Here is a 17,504-nt window from a genome sequence, read left to right as displayed (position 1 = left end):
ACACCCAATCAGCTGATATAACCGCTAGGCGATTGGTTGAATCTTTTCTCATTCTTCTTTTTTATTTGCTATGGACTTACAACCGGAAATAAATTGTTCGCTATAGTACTTTCCTGTCTGATTCGTTGTTTGTCTACGACCAAGTAACCAACTAAATTTCTCAATAGCGTGATAGCGTTGAACATAGAAACCGCGAGGTGAAAACGTGGTGATGCAACGTGTGAAATGATCAAGATACGAATTTGAAAAGATCAACTCCTCCACGAGCATGTTGACTAAACAAGAATCTGCGAGTGATAGCCTTTTGGAAAGGCTTGTCAAGAGTGATGAAAATAAGGTTAAGAAATGCCGGAGGAATAGCGCGGACAACATTGAAGGGCATAAATTACGACATGGCACAGACAGTTTTCCAAACATTAATGAAAGACCGGTCGATGATATTTCTATTGAATTCTTTTATAAACCACACAGCATTACATTGCTCCTAATAGCAATCGGTGCTGTTATATATTCAGCCTTCACTAGGTATTTAAATATTTCGATTACTTTGTCACGCAGATCCCTCATTATGCACGTATAAATTATTTGATTATTTAACACAGGAGTACGACGAGTGTTGAAGATAACATTTGGGCTGGAATACTTTGCATCATATTTTTTTTTCTAATTATATCAATACTTACATTTCCAAATGGACCGTTCACAAGACCTCATCCAGTGGTTTGGAAACTTGTATTTGGTTGTAGCGTGCTGTATCTAATGGGACTATTGTTTTTATTATTTCAAGATTATGATACAGTAAAAAAAATTTTTGTGTGGATAGATCCTGCCTTGGAATCATTTCACATCGATATGGACAAAGAATATGGTGTTAATTGTTCAGATATTACATTAGAGAAGATATGGAATCATTTAGACATTTTTGCAGTGGCCCATTTCTTGGGTTGGATGTTCAAAGCTATTCTTATTAGGCATCTTGGTATTTTATGGGCTATCAGTGTTATGTGGGAAGTAACAGAGATAGCATTTGCTCATTTACTACCAAACTTTATAGAATGTTGGTGGGATGCTTTTATACTCGATGTTTTAGTTTGTAACGGATTAGGTATTTGGGTGGGGTTAAAAATTTGTTCTCTTTTGGAAATGCGAGAGTACAAGTGGGTCAGCATTAGAGACATTGAAAGCACTACTGGAAAGTTGAAGAGAGCTATGTTACAATTCACACCTGGTAGTTGGACTGCTGTTAGATGGTTAGATCCAACTTGTACATACATGAGATTTGTCGCTCTTTGTCAGTTGGTTATTTTCTGGCAAGTGTCAGAACTGAATACATTCTTTTTGAAACATGTATATGAATTTCCACCCTCTCATCCATTCGTTGTGGCAAGGCTGGTGTTGGTTGGAGTAATTGTTGCACCGTCAGTTAGGTAGGCCAAAGTTATTGCACCCAGTTAATATATAGTATATGAATATTAATAAAACAGGGATATTAAAATTTTTATTGAATACTGCTTATTTTGAGTGATATAATATTTACATAAATTGTAGGCAATACTACATGTATGTAACAGATCCAGCATGCAGTAGAGTAGGGACACAATGTTGGGTATATGGTGCAATTATGGTTACAGAAGCATTACTATGTATAAGACATGGTGCTTCACTATTTGAACGTACTCAAGCATTAAATATACTCTTATGGTTGCTTTGTCAATCTCTAGTCTCCGTTCTTTGTGTCTATGGCTGTGTTCTTTGGCATCAATACTTTGAGGTATGTGTCCTGCTGCTCCTGTTTTTTAGAGTGAAAGTATCGTTCACCTCGTAACTAACTGTATGATTATTTGTGTTTTCTTTTATGCCTTTTGCATGGCTCTCGTCTTTTCAGACTGAAAAGAAAGCTACTACAAAACAGTCAGTTACCCAGCTAGGCAACAACCATGTGGACGTAATTCATAGCACTGGTATGTGTTGATGTCTACCACAGTCTTTTGAAGTGTGCATAACGTATCATACTAAGCCGATAGTGTACTGAGCTATTGATTTATAATTAACAACTACTAAATATAAAACAAGAGTGCCACCCAAACATTTTAAAGTCTATTACCTAATCAACACGAATGGTATCAAAGCAGAGGAAATTGTGTCATGGATGCTTCATTTCATGTCCCCAACATTGAAAAGTACAGATTTTTTAATGCGTTGCATAACGTATTTGAACAATATTAAAAAAATATATAGTAAGTGTAACAGAAACTTGTGATCCATGTAAATGCATCTGCATGCACAAAGACATTTCTGACTTATTATATATGTTCGTATGTATTATTGAAATATTAAAAAACACGTGATCAGAGCTCAGTTCATCATTGGTTCAAAAAATATTAGTGTAATATACAATTTTAGCAATTGAGATATGTGTTTTAGGGAGTATGGTTCTTTCTACAAAACCTGTGGATACATTGGAAAAGAAGCAGTTGTAAACAAGTTCACAGCAAGAAACGAACGACTTAAGGGTGAAGTGTTAACACTATCAAACTTTCTAGTCGCATTATGAAAACGTACGAGAAGAGTATATAAATTTAGTAGATTATTGATGGATGTATGAGCTCATCTGAGTTTCGCATATTGCGTCTGTTCGCCTGTGTGAATGTTATGAAGAAAAGTATCGTTACCATTTAATATATCAGGCTTCCTTATATATAAAAAAAATCAAAAAAAGAAAATAATCAGTCAGTATATCATTTACGTAACAGTCATTGCGCTTACGAAGAACTGGGAAGGTGTGGAAATACACCGCAGTTAAGACTTGGAATTATCCTCGAACCCTCCGGACATTTCCAAGCGTCGCCTAGGAGTCTATCGTTAGATGCAGAAACAAAGATGCGTATGCGACTCGGTAACTGCTCGTCTTCGTACAATGATATATACGACGACGTAAGTGGTAACTTTGTACAGTGCATCTGTAAAAAGAACGAAAATATGAACAGTTCTGTTTATAATAGTAACCGTCTTAATAATTGTAGATATAAAACGTTAATGCCATGACTTGCATTGTAATAAGAGTACCTGAGCATATGTGAGATAAAATAACTGATCTGAAACAAGTTCAAGCCATGGAAGATGAACTTCCTTATGAGATCTCATCTTATGAGATCTTAATCGATCCAAAGTGTCATAAGCTAATCTGAGTCCCATCGTCTCGGATAATCGTTCGTTTAGTGTCAATTCCGAAATCTGAAACGTTTACGTGGACAAAGTGTACGGTCGCTTTTAACGAGCAAAGTATACCGAAAAGAATATTTTAGTTTGAAATAATATTTTTAAATTTCAAAGATTTTATAGAGGAAGAAAGAGAGAAAGAGAGAGAGAGAGTGAGAGAGTGAGAGTGAGGGAGTGAGATAAGAGAGAGATGGGAATATATGTTCTCACACTGAAATACACAGTCTGCTTAGTAGATGGTAATGTCATATCCAAACGATTCCCATAAAGAACTTTGTGACATTCTATGTATCCTGTGACATCGAAGTCTTTATCGGTGTCGGTTGACCGAGAGTCGTCACCCCTAATAATAGCTGCTGTACAGAAAATCATATTGTTGGACATTTAGGTTGATGGTACCCCCACAGTTCCTTGATAGATTTACTCTTACGGATTTATAATATTGTATACTATGATATTATTATGTATTGTTACAATTACCATTTGCGTCGAAATGATGAGCTATTTGGTGCGCTATTGTGGTGCCAAGCGTCGCCAACTTAATATAATAAAACGATGGTTCGTCGTACTTAGCGGACCAGTCGATCGCGCCGAACGGTATTACAACCAGATTTAGTTCTCGAATCGCAAGCCCCTTAGATTGAAACGGTGTTGCGTGATATGTCCAACTGCGGATTAAACCATCGAATACAATAACTCAGAAACGTTCGTCGCGCATCTTTACTGTAAGCAAGCAACTTACATTTGTTCAGGGTGACTTGCATCCGTGATCAATTGGGCATACATCCGCGCCCGATAGTTTCGCATTAAATTCATAGAATTATTCACATAGTTGTCCGTTAGATATATCTGCAATTAAATTGCTATTTCATTCAGTGTAAATAATCTTCTTTTTTTCTTTTTTTTTTTTCTTTACAAGATCGATAATGTTAGCTTTTCCATACGACGCATCGAATACTGTGTACACGTTTGTTATCATTTTTCCTGTAAATTAAAAACCTCGTTTCCTATACACACCTTGTTACTTTTCATCAAATTGTAAGTCGAGTTCTTCTCAGTGAGATAAGAGATATCGGGCGCGACGACTTTCAGATGATCTACTTTGGCGAGCCATTTTTCATGGTGCCCTTCCTGTATCCATGTTTCATTTTCCATCGTCAATTTCAAGGTTTCCTTCAGTTCCTCGAATAAACTGTGTATCTGGTAATTTTCACGGTATTTATTGTCTTACGAAAATGTTCTCGAATTAATTCTGGTATACACGAATCGAGTCTTACTGTTTCATTCATGTAGTGGAGCTCGTCACTCGAAAAAGTGGAGATGTATAAACTTGAAGCGTCCGGAATTAAAAGATTGGCGGCCACGCGAAGACAGTATTTCTCCCTGTCTTCGTTTCGCTTCGACAGAACCATCTGAAGAACGTTCATTCAAAAGTGCATAATCGATCGCGCGAAAATGTTACCGTTTACCTGCTGATAAATCTGTTGCGCGTACAATCCTAGCAAGGCGTTGTTTAATTCCATCGGGTTTTCGGATCCGAACGTTTCGAGGTTCTTGAATCCCTTGTTCAGAGCATTGAAAAAGTGTATTTCTATAGTTGCGTTTCCAGCGATTTCAACTTCACTTTCCATCAAGAGTTTAACCAACTTCTTCCAGTTTATCTATAAATAGCGTACGCACTTAATGAAATAATATTTCCCTCAATCATCTCTATATCGATAAAATTCAATCGACCGCTCAACGATTACAGACGTTTTCGTCGAGACGAAAGACAGACTGATCTTGAGCGAGCAATTAACTTTATTAATTGTATTTAATTAGAAACGTGGAACTTCGTCTCACGATTTTCCAATTAGCTGCCATATTATCGAATTTACTACTGCTGACTTCTTCTTGAAGATGCGGCTCGCGAATTAGTTCCTTGGGTGGAAAATTCTAAAACACAAGTATTTTTCATTTAACTTGTTACTAAGTCAGTCTGGATCGCGTTAAAGGTCACCAAGACCGTATCTCGAAAAAAGCTTCAATAATTGTTGTGAAACTCCGGGTTGCTTACCATAAGAAAGTTATTCACGATTTCAACGTCGATGTTGAAGACCGTAGTTTGCACATACTGGCTGATGTTGTACTGGTTGCCTAATTCGTCGAACACACCGAGCGCTGTCAAGGCGTCCGCGATGGACTTTATAAACTTTGTTGTATTGTGCTGACAAAGATAAGAGGAACAATTCAGAACATATCTGACAGTGTGATTTAGAATCTAGTGCCCTTTCTTAACGAAGTAGCAAAATTTTTGTCATCGGCATCTAGTGATAGTACCAAGTATACCAGCTTGACAGGTGCGCGAGTATGTACAAGGGCAAACGAGTACTCGAGTACTAAGTAGTTCACTAAAAGCCTGATAATGGATATTCGAATCTTGTACAAGTATTTCGCTTATTTATTTTTTATACCTGTACACGCGTGTATAAAACCGATGAAGTTCGAATATCACCCGAAAACTATTTGATATTTATCGAGTTCAAAGTTATTATAAGCATAGATGAGTAAGAAACGATACCCAAATGTTGCACTCAACATTTAAAATATCACGTTGAATAATTACGATGCTTGTGTTCATTGAGAAAACATGAAGAATTCGCTCATCTCTGCTTATAAGAATAGTTGCCAAGTTACCGATCGAATCCAATAAAACGAATTACAAATACTGAGTATTTATAAATTTGGACTTTGCTATCAATCCATAATACATATCCGTACTTTGCACTGTGCGTATTCTTTGTAGAGCTCCTTTAGATCTACCGTTTCTTGGTCCCTTTTTTGCCAGCTGGCGTAACAAGAATTCTCCTCTGTCTCGAATGGACTACTGTACGTGGTAGGGCCTATCTTCAGTGTGAACTGATTCGGATGTTTCTTGTCGAGTATCGGAGACACGTCGAATAACAACGGACTGAAAAATTAGACGAATACGTAATATTTTTGTACGGTTGTCAGCGTGTTAATCTAGTACCTGTTATATAACAACATCTGGGCAACTAATTCGGTGAAGTGCACGTTGCTCCTATCGAAATTGTCGGCAGTATAAAATTTTCCAATACGGTCCAACGCTTTCCTCGCTGTATCAAAGATACTGTACCATTAATTATTGTATATTAAATGCGTATTGAAAGTTAGAGAAAGATCGGTCGCCATTCACACACCCTCGCGTATCCTCTCCGTTTGGTTCACGTCCTCGTATTGCATGCAACTGTTGTAGTATGTGATGAACAAGGATGTGTTGCCGGCATTCATTTCCTTTTCCATTTGCCCTGACAAAGATTCAAACATTGTACAGGCTGTCCTATTTGAATCTTTCTACGCAATTTTCTATCGACTGATTTATTACTCGCAAAAAAAATTTTCCAAAAGGACGATATATTCCGAGGAAGACATCTTACAATGAACGCAAGTTTGGTCTATGTGGAACTGACTCTAAGGACTTAAGGTGACCTTTTAAGGTGTAGCGCGTTTTAAGCCGATGCCTGGATAAATTCCATTTAAGGAACCAAAGAACACTTTGAAATCTTAGAGAGTTGCCAGGGGATAATTAAAATCTCGGGAGAAATTGCGTGAAAAGTTATAATGGGACACCATGATTTTTGAAAATCAACTTTTTCTTATCAATGATATAAACAAAAAACATACTCTGTATACGTTGATAAGCTACTTTTTCGGAATCCAGGTTCACGGTCTGCGGATTCGCCTCGAAACTGCCGCAAGCGTACTCATAGAAGTCCTCGCACGGATCAGCCGCATGGTTCATGTAAAACAGCATTTTGCTAGCTAAATTTTTACATTCGCTTGTTGTGCACACTTCCCTTTTTTCTTTATGGCTGGAGGTAGTAGCAATTGTAGCATTCGTGGTAGTCGCGTATTGTGTAGTCGTCGTTGAAGGGATAGTTGTTGTTATCGTTGAAGAAGCTTCAGTTATAGGGGTAGTTGAAATTATAGATATTTCTTCACTTTCGGTTGTGGAATCAGTAACGATATCTGTGTCAGTCCCAAGATCGCGGGAAGGATTTGTAACCGTGACAAATGTTGAATGCGTGGTAATAATTCCTTCTGTAGTTGTAGAAGGGATAGTTGCAGTTGTCGTAGAAGTGCTAGTTGTAGTTGTAGGTGGAATGGTTGTAACTGTCGTAGAAGCGGTAGTTGTAGAAGGAATGGTCGTAGTTATCGTAGAAGCGGCAGTTGTAAAAGGAATGATTGTATTTGTAGAAGCTTCAGTTATAGGGGTAGTTGTCCTTGTAGATTTTTCTTCACTCTCGGTTGTGGAATCGGTAACGATATCTGTGTCAGTCCTAAGATCGCGGGAGGGATTTGTATCCGCGACAAATGTTGAATCCGTGGTAATAATGCTTTCTGTAGTTGTCGTAGAAGCGGTAGTTGTAGAAGGAATGGTCGTAGTTATCGTAGAAGTGGTAGTTGAAAAAGGAATGATTGTATTTGTCGTAGAAGCTTCAGTTATAGGGGTACTTGTAGTTATAGATTTTTCTTCACTTTCGGTTGTGGAATTGGTAACGATATCTGTGACAGTCCCGAGATCGCGGGAGAGATTTGTATTTGTGACAAATGTTGAATCCGTGGTAATAATGCTTTCTGTAGTTGTTGTAGAAGGAATAGTTGTAGTTGTAGGTGGAATGGTTGTAACTGTCGTAGAAGCGGTAGTTGTAGAAGGAATAGTCGTAGTTATCGTAGAAGTGGGAGTTGTAAAAGGAATGATTGTACTTGTCGTAGAAGCGGTAGTTGTAGAGGGAATGGTTGTACTTGTCGTAGAAGCGGTAGTTGTAGAAGGAATGGTTGTAATTGTGGTAGAAGCTGTAGTTGTAAAAGGAATGATTGTACTTGTAGTAGAAGCGGTAGTTGTAGGTGTAGGAGGAATGGTTGTACTTGTCGTAGAAGCAGTAGTTGTAGTTGCAGGGGGAATGGTTGTAGTCGTAGAGGAAATGGTTGTACGTGTCGTAGAAGCTGTAGTTGTAGGAGGAATAGTTGTACTTGTCGTAGACACGGTGGTTGTAGAAGGAGTGGTTGTAGTTGTAGAGGGAATGGTTGTACTTGTTGTAGCAGTAGCTGTAGTTGTAAAAGCAATAGTTTTAATCGTGGTTTCTTCTTCTCTTCCAGTTGTAGAATCGGTAACAACACTTGTGGTAGCTTCCGATTCGGGTGTTGAATGCGGAGTAGTGGGAAATTGTATAATAGTAGAATTATGTTGAGGCACAGAAGGCGTTAATATTTCTTCTGGAAAGTATATTTTGTCATCTGGCACTGAGGATGTTAATATTTTTGCCGTAGTGGTTGACGTGCTTAAGAATCTTTCAGTTTTAGTGGAATTACTATGCTTTTCTATAATTTTTGTAACAGTGGGGACGTCAGCCGTCGTTTGATGTTCGCTATGATGATGCTGATTATGCAGTCCCTATGTTTTTATGTAATATTAAGTTGTTTTGTTTGTCATAATTTTATTTAATACATTACGTACCTCTGCAGATTTCTGATGCCCATTCTCGAAATTGGTGTTGTAACTATAATTCTTCCTCCATGGAAGTGAGGCGAGGATGAGTATTATACAGAGAAAGAGAAATATCACTAATGATAAAAGGCAACTCCTATAAGATTGATCTCGTTGAGCTGCTTTGCCCTCCTCTAGATTGGTGACATGATACACCCCACGCGACATTATTTTCAATATGATTTTTTCACGGTTTCTTATACTATACTTTTGAGAACACTTCCACCGAGAACTGTAAAATAATAACTGGTCGTTTAACAGAACAGAAATATCGTACCGTTTCTCCTGCAGTAGTGATTAGAAGTTAATGTTAAAAAGGAGGTGATGATTGCAGTATCACTAACCACATCCTGATTAGTTATCTTATGATTTGAAGCGCATAGCCAGGAAGTATAATAACGCTTATAACTTTCGTCAAGGAGGCACGTTAGACGGAAAGTCAAGGAAGTGTCCGTTGGGAATTGGTTTTAAATAAAATTCAATTGTTAGATTGATACAAACACCATTTCTTTTACATACAACCATAAATTCCAAACGACCTAAGGAAGGCGACATTAAAAATACTTAAGATAGATATAAGTTACTTATATTAATATATTTTATAATACAATTATCACAGATATGTAAACTACAAAATATTATATGCTATTATAAAATGCAACTTGCAGTTTGCCAATGATCCCATTGCACGTACTATGACAACTTATCTACACTCTAGACTATTATTATAATTTAAATACAATTAAAAAATATATTTAAAAACTCTATTCGCCTATCTGTTGTACCGAATATGTATCAATGTTGCGTTTGATTTCATTGTCCGCTGCATCAGATCTCATGAATGCCTCAATCGTTGAACCCATTTCTTTTGATACAGAATTATTCTCTAATTTTTTGGTACATGTTTCGTCTTTGTAGTCGTCAGACTTGAACGTTTCGGAGGTAATCTAAAAAGAGAACATGAAATTAACAAAATAAATAACTAAAAATTCGAAATTAACTGACAATGCGATCAATACACAAGCTTAAATCCATTACTTTTCTTTGTATATCATCAGCCTTAAATTTCTCTAATTTCTCTTTATCAGCAAGTCCAATCGCAGTCTTTGATGATGTTTGTCTCTTTGGAGTAGGTTTTCTTGGCTTAAATGATCCAGAAGCTTTCTTAGGTAACTGTGAACTTGTGTGCTTCTTAGACTCATTTGACTGATCACAATTATGAGTGAGTAACTGCTCTTTAGTTTTAAATGCCTAGAATGAATGTATATTTCAATGAACAAGTTTCTACTTCAAATTGTGCTTTCTATCATACTATAATCGATAAAACACTCACGTGCGAACAAATATCGCATTTCAAACTATGTTTGTTCATCTCGTGATGCTTGAGAGCTTGTGCCCGATGAAAATTACGATTGCAATGACTACAACTAAATCTTTTGATATTGCTATGCGTCAAAAGATGACGCTTTAATTTATCAGGACGCGAGAATTCACTCATACAACCTAAGTACCCTCTGAAAGGGCATTTTAACCTTTTGGTAAGATCATGGATCAACATATGACGGCCCAGACGATCTTTTCGTTTAAATCTGGCTGGACAATGCTATTGGAAAAAAATAAAATTATGTATTCCAAACACACAAAGAAATTTTACAATTTTCAAGGCAATTGTAAGATCACTTACAGGACATAAAAACGGTGTCTCCTCGCTATGTATTAACTTATGATTGGCTAGGTATTGCTCAGTTTTAAAGGCCTTTCCACAATCCTCGCATGCAAATCGAGCGGACGAGGCGTGTGTTTTTAAATGACGCCGTAAAAATCGTTCGATTAAGAAACTTTTACCGCAATGTAGACAAGCATAATCGTGCGTTGTAGTTTCTGTATGATGTTGTAAAGCCTCCAGATTAGAAAAGGAGGATTTACAAACAGAGCAGCAATAATATTTTTCTGTTGTCTTTTGCTTTTGGACGGAATGGGCATACTGATGAAGCCCAAGATCAGATAGAGTGTTGAACACTTCACCACACACATGGCAACGATATTCTGATCTCTTATGACTACGCGTATGCTCCAAAAAATCTTCCAGCTCGGAAAACATCATGCTACAACTACTCTGCACGCATTTGTACACTTTCAGTGCTAAATGAGAGACTATAAGGTGGCCCTTTAGAGCTTTGTACGAATCAAATATTTCTTTACAAAACTGACAGTGATAGGTACGATCTATACTTCCATCTGGTGGTGCCTAACAATAGTTATAGGATTAAAAGAAGGAAAAACGTGACGAAAGTAATTGCGAAGTTTGGCCACAGTGCTTAATATACCTCAGGGGGTAGGGAGTGTATGGCAGTGCCAGGCCACACTTTGTGGGATGACATGTGCTTCTTCACATTGGATTTTTGTGCGAATGCACGTCCACATACAACACATTGATATGGTTTTTCCCCTGTGTGAGAGCGCTCATGTTGCTGCCAATAAAATTTTTTTGCGAACTGCTTGTTACAATAACTACACTTGTACTGCAATAAATCATTTTAATACAAAAAAAATAAAAGAATCCAAACTTAAGAATCATATAAATTCACCAAAGTACATACTTTTAAATTTTGTGTTTGATTATTAGAGGTGTCTAATTCCATTGAAAGATTTTCACTAGATATTGATAAATCAACCGTTTCTAAAGTATTAGCAGCTTGCTCCTGAGAGATATCACTTGGTAGAACTTGAGGTACTTCGTTTGAATCATCTTTCATAGGCTCATTGTCTGTTGGAATAGTAGAGTTTGCAAAAGTATCCAAACTTTCTGAACTCAATATAATTGGAACACTAAACGTGGAATCTGTTGTAAAATAACTAGCACCCTCTTGGTCCATGCTGCAACCAATATAAGATATATTGTAAAATTTCATTGCACGTTAAACCATCAATTATTTGTAGCTAACCTAAAAAGCATGTCTGATTCTTCGAGTATAATTGGCTCACTAAGTTGATCATTTTGAACAAATGTTTCTTGTGGATTATATTGTGATGCATCTTGGTCGTTATCTTCTTGGTGAACAGCTTGATTATCATCATTTACCAAAAACTGACTCAAATCTATGGTTTCTTCTTGTGTTTTTTGATGAGTCCTTTTGTGCAATACAAACATGTGCAACGATGTAAACTGACTTTTGCATTTTCCACATTGAAAGATATCTTCTTCATCCTGATCAATTGCTAAATAAAAAATATAACAGATTTTATTACAAATTATTATTGTAGAGGCTATGGTGAAGTAATGAATCACCCATTAATAGGTTATCAAAGTTCAGAAAAAAATCTACCTGACTGCTCCACCTCAGTTATTAGAGTCTGGGACTCTAATAAAGATTGTACAGAAGGACTGTCCAGCGACACGCCTACGAGAAATAGAAAGTAACAATGCTGAACATCTTAAATGTTATCGTAATTTTCTCTCAGAAAGAAAGATAAATAGAATACTTGTTGGTTAACCCCACCTATTTCTACAGTAGAAAAGTATTACCTGTTAGAGCGTCGAAAATCGATTGCGCCATATTTTTCGATAATCTTAACGACTCATTTTAAACGAAACCAACGATCAGACCTCTCATGAGTCGTTCAATATGAAGAAAACGAGGAAATACCAAGTCGAAAACATACCGAGAAATTCTACGCCCTGGCAGCGTTGTTGCTGACCAGACCAGCGAATGATAATCGATATGTCGACTGCTGAGAACGATTCTAACCTCAGCTGGGACAAGTAGTATTGCAGCGCCAATATTAAGAAAGCCAGAGTGTGGAACAGGTTATACTTATCTACAAAAGACGCCGAATATTGTGATCGTACGAAAAGTGTGAATATTGTTTTCGAGTATTTCTTTGGAAAAAGATTAGGAAAAATGGCAGCAGTATTGCGTGTGAAACGTAGACACGATGACGAGCCATTAAATGCACTGTTAATTGCATGTAAACGAATGAAAACTTCAGAAAATGAAGAAGTTGAAGAATCGACTGCAGCTAGTCCACTAACCACAGTTGTTAAGTTCGCTGGAACTGTTAAAAATCAGGTAACATTTAAGAGCAATTCATTAATGTTCTTAAAAATTATTTAGGAGCATATATACTTTATATTTCAACTTCTTTTAATAGGAAAGTAATGTTGTTGAACACTTGATGCAAACTTTGAATAAAGATAAACTGAAGGAGACTTTCAAGCAACATCCGGTGGATATTATAAATAAAATTCGAGAAAAGGCTAAACTAGCTTCAGCAGAAAATCGTTATAAAGTAATCAGTTGTATTAGATCTTTGGATAATGCCAAGCTTCAAACATTTGAAGACAAGATCATGACAGTGATAGATGTAGAGGATTCAGTTTCTTGTGCTAATGGAAAAGAGCAGGCTATAGAAAAAGTAATTGTTAATTGATTCCTTTATATTTATTGTAATTGATCCTTATTTAATATTAATAATGTTCTATAGGATGATGATTATGTATATGATTTGTACTATGGGCAAACTGAAGATGAAGTTTATATAGACGATAAGGTATCTGTGCACCCATTTGATCAAGAATTAGTATTTGAGACTTACAGGGATTATCAAGAGGCTGAATACGAGTCAGAGGATTCTAACTCTGAATCGAATTGGAGGAATGATTATCCTGATTCAGATCACTCTGGAAGTTCAATCGATGAAGACTGTATGAGAGAGGCTGTTCTGAACATGAGGTCAGGCGAAGATTCTGATTTATCAAGCGACGATGATTTTGTTTATGCATACAGTGAGGCAGATGTAAATGCTTATGGTTACAAATATGCAAGGTATAAAGCAAAGATGCAGGAAGAATTTGGCGAAGACAATTCTGATAATAGTAACTCTGATAATAGTAATTCTGATAACAGTAATTCTGATAACGAAGAATGTGGAATTAACGAATCAGATAAATTAGATTCTAGTGGGTTTTAATATTAAGTTTGTTAGTGATATTGTCATATATTTAAATTAGAAGAATACGAGGTATCACAGATGAAATGTATATATAAGTCTTTTCTATTGCATAAGTATGAATAGCAAAACATGACTTCAGTGTAATTGTTCTTTGCTATAACTATTTTTGTAAAGTCCCAAGTCCTATTCAACTTAAAATAATTTCAGTAAGTAAATAAATATGTCTTGTTTTGTACTGAAAATGTTTTTTTGTTTTAAATAGATTTACATTTAAATTGCTATTATTTTCTTGCATTAGAAATAAGGATCATAAAGGTCTTAGAATTTTATTTATGTTTATATATTTATTACATATTTATATAGATATATTTTGCGTGTAAAATTCATCTATCAAAATAAAAATAATAAAAATAATCCTAGGCGTCAAAGTGACAGAGGAGGGTGTATAGGTATTTAGAAAAAGAATCGTTTTCATCGACGATATATGGCATATAATAATACACCAGATTTATAATGTATAACAAATTGATTGGAAGTACCGGATAGAGATTTACAAGTGTTCGGCAATAAAGTATAGGTAGCTTCTTCGTGATGCGTTATCAAATCATTTGTATTTATTTTTAAATGGAATATCGTGAGTCCTGCGCTCCTTTAGACAACGATTAGCGAGAATACAGGGATCTGTAAATAACATAACAGTTGTTTTTATAAAAGTATCCGCGAATGGTTCGCTTTTATCTGGCTACGCTACTCGTCGAAATACGAGAAATAATTTTACATGTAACTGAGATTTTTGGAGATGCTGTCGTAGCTTGACAACGTGCGCGCATCAATGTTCTTTTTCTCGTCGTCCAAGTCTCGCACGAGGGAGAAAAATTGATGCCATCAACGAACTCGTTTATATATATATATATGATATGAATAGTACGCTGCGTATACGTGTAACACTGGCCTTAATTCTAATTTTTACATTTACGCGCTCGCCACGAGCAGCCGCTTGTTCACCAAGCGACGTACACGCGATGAATTTTTGATTGTATTTTAAAGAAGCAAATGCGTTGGTAGAAGAATCCAATTGTACAGCGAATCCTGAATTCGTAGGGAGATTTTCATTCCTTCGAGACGATTAGCATTACTACGTGGATATCCCCGAAATCTTTATGGCAGTCTATGGATACATTTATCAACGTACTTACTCCCCCAGTATGTATGAGCGCGATTTATAGATATTAAGTCACTTTTATTCATATTTATATATTTATATATATTATATATATTATATATAAATTATATATATATATATATATTATATATAACATATATATATAATATATAATATATTAAATGTCATATTGCAACTTAGCGTTTTCACAAGCTTGAGATTGGTATCATTCGGGATAATTACTATCGTTCCGGTAATACTCTACTCATCTACTGTACAACATTTTACACTCATCTTTATTATCCGTAATTCCCTAGGTATGTCGATTAATTAGTTACAGCTACGAGATTATTGAAGAGTCATGAGATTGCACACCTTTGTAACAGCCGGCCGAGGCTTTCCGTACCAATCACATTTTCGCTCACAAACCGCAACCGCGATCCCTCATGCACAGGGTCATGTCTCATTCGGCAGCCTCACTTTGGTATACTTCATACAAAACTTCACGCACAGCTTTACCTTCGAATTCAATCGTTCCAAAGCGAATTACCTTCTCAAAGAAAAACACTACTAACCACGACCGCCTGAATGTCGCCGCTGTTGGAACTTTCAGCGTATCCTTTCGCAGTTTCGTGTCCACGCACGCGTATGTACACGTCGGATGAATCAAGTTATAAGTACAAACAATTCCCTGGATCAACAGAAATCACACAACGGTAGTCAACTAAAACGGATAGTCGATAATTCTATCATATATATTTATATATATATATATATTTATAAACTGGCAACAATTAACAGTCCCGTCAGGTTAATCCTAATGGCTACATTCGAGGAATGATCACCGTGGACACCTTGTATCATCGAGAGTCCTTAAAGTACGGATGCTTCAGTCCTGCCGCTCGGAGGCGTCGTGGTGTGGCTGCTCGAGTTATTGTTATTATTGTTGTTGTTATTGTTGTTGCTCGCTTCCCCGGCATGGCTCGAACAGTAGAACTTCTTGTGAGCTATGAAGGTGCTTAGATAGTTGAAGCTGATGTCGCATGATCGACAGTAACGGGGACCACTTTTGTTGGGGTCGAGGCTTTCTTCTGGTGGCGGTGTATCCTCGCGTTCCTGTTTCACTTTGTTCGTTACCGTTGGAGGTGGTGGGGGTGGTGGTGGCGGTGGCGGTTGCGGACTCTTCCGAACTTCGGTCTTACCGTTCACTTGCACCTCTGCAGGGATCTCTTCGGGCGTCGTAGCTGGAGCCGGTTCCGGCGTCGGGAGGACCGTTTCGTCGTCCAACACACACGTTATATAGTTTTCCTCCTGAAAAAGAAGCAACTTCGTCCGTTAGGGAAAGGAATTTTCTGGAATATTTATAATTGATATTCTCTTGGATTAGGCAATTTATTAATATATTGACCAACTCCCATCCTAAAACTTACAGTTCCAATTCGAAAGGCTCAATTTGGTGTTTAATGTCACTGTTTCCTCACCTGCAGGTCGGTTCCCCGTTTTTCAAAGTGCATTTTGATATGCGTTCTCATGCCACGCAACGTGTTTCCTTTGTAACGACAAATCGTGCATCTGAAAGCCTTGACACCCTGATGAGCATCCATGTGACGTTGGGCGGCACCTGCTGTGGGACTAACCGCACCGCACACAGGACATCTCCAGCCACCGGTTGTGCCGCTGGTACACGTGTGGGTAGATCCAGATTCAATTATGGCCTACGCAAAAAAAAGAACAATGATCAGGTTTAATAATCGTCACTATCGTTCATAGAGAAATGAATAGACGATCACAGATTACTAACCTTGCACTTAGTGCATCTCGAGTGATGTTCTTGCGGTTCTGGCCTCTTGGGACAGTAAAACGCTTGATGGGCCACCAAATTGTCCATAGAAGTAAACTTTATACCGCACGCGGCGCATATCAACTGAACCAAAGGTGGCGAAGGTGTACCTGGTGGTGGTGGACTGTTGCTAACTGTGGTTTCTCTTGCCTGGCAATAATGTTTTTTATGAACGACGAAGTTTTCGTGACGGCAAAAAACTATGTTGCATTCTTTACATCTGCAAATGAAAAAAATTATTAGTGTCACTTAATAGAAAGCTTTGTACTTGTGTTTTTAAGGTATTCACTAGTCTAATTACTTGGAGACACCCTGTTTGACGAGGACTCCAGGGACAGGTGGTGGTGGCAGTTCTGCCAGTCTTTGAGCAAGCTCTGTCGGTGGTGGTGGTACGATAGTGCCAACCGGTGTCGGAGCAGAACCGATTGACCTGGCCCTGGGACTACCGCTACCCCTAGATCTGGGGCTGCCAGGTGGCGGAGGCAGAGAAGAAGGAGCTGGTGAAACTCTGTTCTCCTTTTCATCCTGATGTGCCGGTGACTTCCGTACGCTCAGGTCTAGCGGTACCGAGCCAGGTGGCGACGTGGACGATGCTACAACCGATGCTGGCGTTGTTGGCTTGTTTGCTACTCGAAGAACAGGCGGAGGCTCAACGACAGTGTTGGGAGCCGTTGTAGCGAGACCTCTCGTCATCGGCTGAAGATGACCTGTAACCAAACGAGAACGATTCTTGTATCTACTCCCTCGATGGCACTGTTTTCATGAAAGTAATTAACCAGTTT

The 17,504-nt window shown here is 37.6% G+C and overlaps 5 protein-coding genes across 15 annotated transcripts in view; 2 read left to right on the top strand and 3 right to left on the bottom strand.

Moving 5' to 3' along the window:
- Window positions 1–88: 88 nt before the first annotated feature.
- l(3)77CDf (phosphatidylserine synthase 1 homolog l(3)77CDf) lies at window positions 89–5,913 on the top strand. 5 transcript variants are annotated; one of them, XR_004236694.2, is made up of 6 exons: window positions 90–525; window positions 603–1,427; window positions 1,549–1,771; window positions 1,886–1,961; window positions 2,425–2,558; window positions 2,754–5,913. XR_004236694.2 is itself a non-coding variant. In XM_076367031.1 (5 exons), the coding sequence occupies exons 1-4, from the start codon at window positions 269–271 to the stop codon at window positions 2,509–2,511; spliced, it is 1,392 nt and encodes a 463-aa protein (XP_076223146.1). In that variant the 5' UTR covers window positions 89–268; the 3' UTR covers window positions 2,512–2,558; window positions 2,754–5,913. The 5 variants fall into 5 exon arrangements, 3 of the variants coding, with proteins under 3 accessions (XP_076223146.1, XP_031850236.1, XP_076223145.1); XR_004236693.2 differs by having other exon boundaries at window positions 2,425–2,934; window positions 3,024–5,913; XM_076367031.1 differs by lacking the exon at window positions 1,886–1,961 and having other exon boundaries at window positions 89–525.
- Window positions 1,477–9,057, bottom strand: LOC116435131 (membrane metallo-endopeptidase-like 1). The gene is made up of 15 exons (XM_031994367.2): window positions 8,738–9,057; window positions 6,904–8,674; window positions 6,420–6,527; window positions 6,230–6,335; window positions 5,980–6,169; window positions 5,276–5,425; window positions 5,062–5,154; window positions 4,689–4,880; window positions 4,497–4,631; window positions 4,237–4,419; window positions 3,962–4,068; window positions 3,700–3,887; window positions 3,430–3,575; window positions 3,067–3,234; window positions 1,477–2,960 (listed from the first exon to the last, which is right to left on the bottom strand). Exons 1-15 carry the CDS (start codon window positions 8,933–8,935, stop codon window positions 2,763–2,765), a joined length of 3,933 nt encoding a protein of 1,310 aa, XP_031850227.2. The 5' UTR covers window positions 8,936–9,057; the 3' UTR covers window positions 1,477–2,762.
- Window positions 9,058–9,337: 280 nt separating this feature from the next.
- On the bottom strand, window positions 9,338–12,443 carry LOC116435134 (uncharacterized). Its single transcript, XM_031994375.2, has 9 exons — window positions 12,294–12,443; window positions 12,094–12,168; window positions 11,713–11,986; window positions 11,368–11,644; window positions 11,095–11,289; window positions 10,452–11,015; window positions 10,101–10,370; window positions 9,806–10,018; window positions 9,338–9,714 (listed from the first exon to the last, which is right to left on the bottom strand). The coding sequence occupies exons 1-9, from the start codon at window positions 12,322–12,324 to the stop codon at window positions 9,532–9,534; spliced, it is 2,082 nt and encodes a 693-aa protein (XP_031850235.1). The 5' UTR covers window positions 12,325–12,443; the 3' UTR covers window positions 9,338–9,531.
- A 226-nt stretch (window positions 12,444–12,669) lies between these two features.
- fs(2)ltoPP43 (female sterile (2) ltoPP43) lies at window positions 12,670–14,020 on the top strand. The gene is made up of 3 exons (XM_031994377.2): window positions 12,670–12,837; window positions 12,920–13,183; window positions 13,253–14,020. Exons 1-3 carry the CDS (start codon window positions 12,670–12,672, stop codon window positions 13,736–13,738), a joined length of 918 nt encoding a protein of 305 aa, XP_031850237.2. The 3' UTR covers window positions 13,739–14,020.
- Window positions 14,021–14,120: 100 nt separating this feature from the next.
- Window positions 14,121–17,504, bottom strand: part of ush (Zinc finger protein ush) — a 237,980-nt gene continuing 234,596 nt past the window's right edge. For 3 of the 7 annotated variants that reach the window (XM_031994368.2, XM_076367027.1, XM_031994369.2), the window contains exons 5-8: window positions 17,024–17,429; window positions 16,684–16,942; window positions 16,364–16,597; window positions 14,121–16,193 (exon numbers count right to left, since the gene is read on the bottom strand). In XM_031994368.2, the coding sequence (XP_031850228.1) occupies window positions 15,756–16,193; window positions 16,364–16,597; window positions 16,684–16,942; window positions 17,024–17,429 (1,337 nt within the window). In that variant the 3' untranslated portion in view covers window positions 14,121–15,755. Of the gene's footprint in view, window positions 16,194–16,312; window positions 16,598–16,683; window positions 16,943–17,023; window positions 17,430–17,504 lie in introns of all 7 variants that reach the window. The other 4 variants (XM_031994371.2, XM_031994370.2, XM_076367028.1 and 1 more) reach the window with 3 other exon arrangements.

This window comes from Nomia melanderi, chromosome 4, assembly GCF_051020985.1.
Source record: "Nomia melanderi isolate GNS246 chromosome 4, iyNomMela1, whole genome shotgun sequence".
Lineage (NCBI taxonomy): Eukaryota > Metazoa > Arthropoda > Insecta > Hymenoptera > Halictidae > Nomia > Nomia melanderi.
Note: the sequence above shows the minus strand (reverse complement) of the source record. Positions and strands in the feature narration are given on the sequence as shown.

What these genes read in the sequence shown, in the direction of transcription:
- LOC116435131 (XM_031994367.2), bottom strand. Translation starts at nt 8,935, where the DNA reads ATGTCGCGTGGGGTGTATCATGTCACCAATCTAGAGGAGGGCAAAGCA. An exon ending in CGCAACAGATTTATCAGCAG is followed by an intron (nt 4,632 to 4,688) that starts GTAAACGGTAAC and finishes AACGTTCTTCAG; the next exon opens with ATGGTTCTGTCGAAGCGAAA. An exon ending in ATTTGATGAAAAGTAACAAG is followed by an intron (nt 4,069 to 4,236) that starts GTGTGTATAGGA and finishes ATTTAATTGCAG; the next exon opens with ATATATCTAACGGACAACTA.
- LOC116435134 (XM_031994375.2), bottom strand. Translation starts at nt 12,324, where the DNA reads ATGGCGCAATCGATTTTCGACGCTCTAACAG. An exon ending in GATTTTCGACGCTCTAACAG is followed by an intron (nt 12,169 to 12,293) that starts GTAATACTTTTC and finishes TATTTCTCGTAG; the next exon opens with GCGTGTCGCTGGACAGTCCT. An exon ending in ATCAAACACAAAATTTAAAA is followed by an intron (nt 11,290 to 11,367) that starts GTATGTACTTTG and finishes GATTTATTGCAG; the next exon opens with TACAAGTGTAGTTATTGTAA.